This window comes from Ciconia boyciana, chromosome 3 (assembly GCF_034638445.1).
Source record: "Ciconia boyciana chromosome 3, ASM3463844v1, whole genome shotgun sequence".
In the NCBI taxonomy this organism is placed as follows: domain Eukaryota; kingdom Metazoa; phylum Chordata; class Aves; order Ciconiiformes; family Ciconiidae; genus Ciconia; species Ciconia boyciana.
The window spans coordinates 84,578,488-84,583,267 of record NC_132936.1 but is presented as its reverse complement, the minus strand read 5'-3'; the positions used below and the strand labels follow the sequence as shown (position 1 = coordinate 84,583,267).

The window sequence follows — 4,780 nt, the reverse complement described above, 5'->3', positions numbered from 1 at the left end:
GTGCCGGTGGCGGGGGCGCGGGCAGGGGCCGGGGCCCGGATCGCGGCGGCGGCGGCGGCGGCGGCGGCGGCGGCGGGGCGGAGGCGCCCATCGCGCAGGCGCGGCCGGCACTGTCGAAGAATCGAGGCGGCGGCGCGCAGAGGCGGCGGTGGCGGCTGGAGCCCGGCACGGCGCCGCCGCCAGCCCCGGCCCCGGCCCCCGCGGCAGTCCCCGCCCCGCCCGCCCCACCGCGCCGCGCCGGCCCCCGCCGCCCCGCGCCGCCCCGTAGTAGCCAGCGAGCGGGGGAGCCGTGCGGGCGGCAGCGGCCGCAGCCCTGCGCCAGCCGCGCCGCGGAGATGCGCGTCCCCGCCGCCCTGTGAGCGCCGCCGGCGGAGACGGCGAGGGGAGCGGCGTCCCCCGCAGCGGCTCTGCCTGCCGGGGCGCCCGCCGCGCCCCGCTCCAGCGCACGGAAGAGGAAGGCGAGGGGGAGGGGGCCCGGCGGACGGTCCCGCTGCGGCCGCGGCGCCCGAGCCTCCCCGTCGGGACTCCGGTGACGAGGGGCGGAGGAGGCGGCGGCCGGAGCCGGAGCGGGGGGCGCTCGCCGCTGCCCCGGGGCCGGGACATGTCGTCGGCGGCGGTGGCGGCTGCTTCCCGCAGGCAGTCGTGCTACCTGTGCGACCTGCCCCGCATGCCCTGGGCCATGATCTGGGACTTCACCGAGCCCGTCTGCCGGGGCTGCGTCAACTACGAGGGCGCCGACCGCGTGGAGTTCGTCATCGACACGGCGCGGCAGCTGAAGCGGGCGCACGGCTGCTTCCCCGAGGGCCGGGCCCCGCCGCCGCCCCACGCCAAGCAGCCGCCGCTCTCCGCCAAGGAGCTCCTGGCGCAGCAGCAGCAGCTCGGCCACCCCGCGGCGGCGGAGGCGGCGGCGCGGCCCCCGCCGCAGCCCCTGGAGCGCTACTCGCTGGCGGCCGAGCGGCCGCCGCCCCGCCTGGGCACCGAGTACGGCGGCGGCCGGCAGGTCAACGGCATCCTGGTGCCCAACGGCTTCCCCAAGCCCGAGGAGCCGCCCGAGCTCAACCGGCAGAGCCCCAACCCGCGGCGGACGCACGCCGTGCCCCCCACCCTGGTGCCGCTGGTGAACGGCGCCGGGCTCCCCGCCGCCATCGGCGGCCTGGGCAGCCGCGCCGCCGCCGCCGCCGCCTCGCTGGCCGCCATCTCCGCCGCGCCCGCCCCGATGGCCGTGCCCGTCCCCCAGCAGCCGGCGGCGGCGGCGCAGGCGGCGGGGCAGCCCGGCGAGCTGGGGCACAAGCGCCCCGGCTCCGTCTCCTCCTCCTCCTCCTCCTCCTCCTCCTCGGGCGGCGGCGGCGGCGGCGCGGCGGGGGAGCACGACGGCGGCGCCAAGGAGAAGCGGGGCTCGGCCGAGAGCCTGCCGGCGGCGGCGGAGCTGGCCGCCGAGGGCAAGGGCCGGGTAGGCGGCGAGCAGGAGTGGCTGGCCAAGCCCAAGACGGTGCGGGACACGTTGCTGGCCCTGCACCAGCACGGCGGCCACGCCGTGCCCCCCTTCGACAGCAAGTTCAAGAAGGAGCCGGGCATGGCGGGCGGCAGGCTGCTGGGCTACGAGACCAACGGCGCCGTGGCCAAGCCAGGTGAGGCGGCGGGGGCCGGGGGGCGGCGGGCAGGGCAGGGGACGGCAGGGGAGGGCAGGGGAGGGGGGCCCTCTCCCGGCATGCGGGGCGGAGGATCGCGGGCGGCTTCGGGCGCCCGAGGCGGCGGCCCGACGGCCTGGGTGGCCGGGGGTGGCCGTGGCCACCCGCTTCTGCGGTTGCACGGCGGTGACCCCTCTGCTCGGCGGTACGTTGCGACTGCGCTGCCTTCTCACCCTTCTCACCCTCCTCCTCCTCCCCCTCCCCCCCTCTGCCTCTGCAGGGGCCCGGGCCGCCCGGAAGAGGAAGCCTTCCCCCGAGCCGGAGGGCGAGGCGGGACCCCCGAAGATCAACGGGGAGGCGCAGCCCTGGCTGCCCACCTCGTCGGAAGGGATGAAGCTGCCGCTGACGGCCACCCCCTTCATGTCGCCCCCGCCGCCCACCGCCTCGCCCCACTCCAACCGGACCACGCCGCCCGAGGCGGCCCAGAACGGCCAGTCCCCCATGGCCGCCCTCATTTTGGTGGCGGACAATGCCGGGGGCAACCACGCCTCCAAAGACGCCAACCAGGTCCACTCCACCACGCGGAGGAACAGCAGCAGCCCCCCCTCGCCCTCCGCCATGAACCAAAGAAGGCTGGGCCCCGGCAGGGAGGTGCCGGGCCAGGGGGCCAACGCGGCGGGCGGGCTGGAGCCCGTCCACCCCGCCAGCCTGCCGGACTCGTCCCTCGCCGCCAGCGTCCCGTTGTGTTGTACCCTCTGCCACGAGCGCCTGGAGGACACCCACTTCGTGCAGTGCCCCTCCGTCCCCTCCCACAAGTTCTGCTTCCCCTGCTCCCGGCAGAGCATCAAGCAGCAGGGGGCCAGCGGGGAGGTGTATTGTCCCAGCGGGGAGAAGTGCCCCCTGGTCGGCTCCAACGTCCCCTGGGCCTTCATGCAGGGGGAGATCGCCACCATCCTGGCCGGAGACGTGAAAGTGAAAAAGGAGAGGGACTCGTGACTCGCCCGCTCTCGCCGCCCGACGTCACCTTGAACTCGAACTGCGCGAATTCTGTATATATCTATAAATATATATATATAAATATATATATATCTCCAAGACAAGGGAAATGTAGACTTCATAAACATGGCTGTATAATTTTGATTTTTTTGAATACATTGTGTTTCTATATTTTTTGAAGACGAAAGGTATGTACTTATTATAAAGGCATTTCTTCTAATTCTTCTCCTATTTTGTTTGTTTTGGGTTTTTTTGTTTTGTTTTTTTCTTTTTTCCCTTTTGTTATAGCAACTATTTGTTGTGCTTCCCTGGTGACAGTTACTGTTCAATGTAGGCTGTGACTTGCGCTGCTTTTTTTAGAGAGCACTTGGCAAACCAGAAATGCTTCTAGCTGTATTTGTATGCACTTGTTTCTTTTTTTTTTTTCCTTCTTTTTCTTTTCTTTTTTTTTTTTAAATGCCAAATACACTTTCTGACATTGTAAAGATTGCCTTACTGTCTGTGATTCCTTATTCCTGGCCCCTGTCCTGTAGAGCTGGTCGCATGCAGGCTTGGTCTGAGGCGGTTGGGGAGAAGAGTGGCTAGCCAAGGCGGGGATGCCCTTCGCCATCCCGCCGGCCAGGCGAGCTTAGGGAGCAGGAGGGCTTTCTCCCAGAAACGCGCGGCTCGGGTTGCGATGGCAGATCCGTCAGATCCAGTCCCACATTCCTCCGTGTTTCTCAAGGGAATTTGCCTCCAGAGTAGGATGTGGAGAGGTGTCCCAGCGGCGCTGTTGAGTTAGGGATTTCTGGGTTTGTTTGTTTTTGGTTTGGTGGTGGTTGGTTTGTGTTTTTTTTTTTAAGGCAAAGTTGACTGCAGTTCACGTGATCAGTTGTAAGATTACAAAACTGCATTTATTCACCAATTAGATATCATAACGTGGAATTTTGATAACGAACTTAATTACACGATTGGCAAAGGCGCCAGCGTAGCACTGCCATCTGTGAAGGTCTTCAGCGTCACTTGTGGGGCTTCTGTGTCTTTGGACAAAGCTGGGGAGGTGGGGGAGAGACGTTACTTTTTTTTTTTATAAATTTAATTTTCAGATAGTGCAGGTGGACTTTGAGTTTGCTTATCAGTCACCTCTAGTGCTGTTGCTATTGTGACTATCGCTGACCCGGTATTTCCAAGTAGTGGCAGGTACGGTGTGGTACAGTGACAGTGGTGACTGAGGCTCTGCCAGATTGCCCGCGGGCATATCAGTGACAGCCCAAATGTGGGTGGAGGAAACCTGTAATTTCCTTATTACGTGTGCTTGAAACAAACCTACTGCTATTCTTTGAAAATGAAAATATAAACTGGTTGAAATGAAAGCAATTAGGGCTGCACATAATGGCCCTGGCCCTGCCTTTTAAGCTACTTTGGAGAACTCTTTTGTAAAGCCACTTCTTTTGATCACGCTTCTGCATCACCAAGCAGAATTCTAAAAATCAATAAATCATTGGTTACTAGAAATAGTTCGAGTCTTATAGTGATGTTTTTGTGCTGTTTATAGTTCGTTGGCAACGCTGCAGCTGTACGAGCCCTTCTGTTGAGGTGTTTATAACTCGGTTATAAGCGGTTGTTTCTGAGCAAAAGGGTAGTGAGGTTGTCCCTTCCTGGGGACGGGCTAATAAACACTTTCAGTATCGGAAGAGGAGGAGGCGGAGGAGGAAAAATCTGTTCAGCCGACTATAATTTGAAGAATTTTGGGTGCTTTTTAGTAAACTGTTCTTATTGTGATAATGTTCAGACTGCAATTTAATGCAGAGTAGGTCTTCTTTGGAAGACTTCTTTTTTTCTTTTTTTTTTTTTTAAAAAGAAATGGTCATTATTAGTATTTGAAGATCAGAACTGCACATGCACAGTAATTTTTTATGAAGTGTTTAATGAGCACACCCACTACATTGTGTTCCATATTACAGGTCAATGTAATATTAGATAAGACTTGCATGATAAACAAATTCATTGAGTCAATATTACGCTTTAAAACTTATACCTATAGTCAAGATTGGTGTCTTATGTAAACACATTTAGCCAATTTGAAGAAAACGCACATTATATATATATATACCTATATATATACCTATATATAAAAAAAAAAACTGTAAAGGATTCTTTGGAACCACTATGATCTG

At 60.6% G+C, this 4,780-nt stretch overlaps 1 protein-coding gene across 2 annotated transcripts; it reads left to right on the top strand.

The window, feature by feature from the left end:
* The first annotated feature begins 456 nt into the window (after positions 1-456).
* On the top strand, positions 457-2,844 carry IRF2BP2 (interferon regulatory factor 2 binding protein 2). 2 transcript variants are annotated; one of them, XM_072856371.1, is made up of 3 exons: positions 457-1,153; positions 1,355-1,628; positions 1,909-2,844. In XM_072856371.1, exons 1-3 carry the CDS (start codon positions 602-604, stop codon positions 2,622-2,624), a joined length of 1,542 nt encoding a protein of 513 aa, XP_072712472.1. In that variant the 5' UTR covers positions 457-601; the 3' UTR covers positions 2,625-2,844. The 2 variants fall into 2 exon arrangements, with proteins under 2 accessions (XP_072712472.1, XP_072712471.1); XM_072856370.1 differs by having other exon boundaries at positions 457-1,628.
* The last annotated feature ends 1,936 nt before the right edge of the window (positions 2,845-4,780 follow it).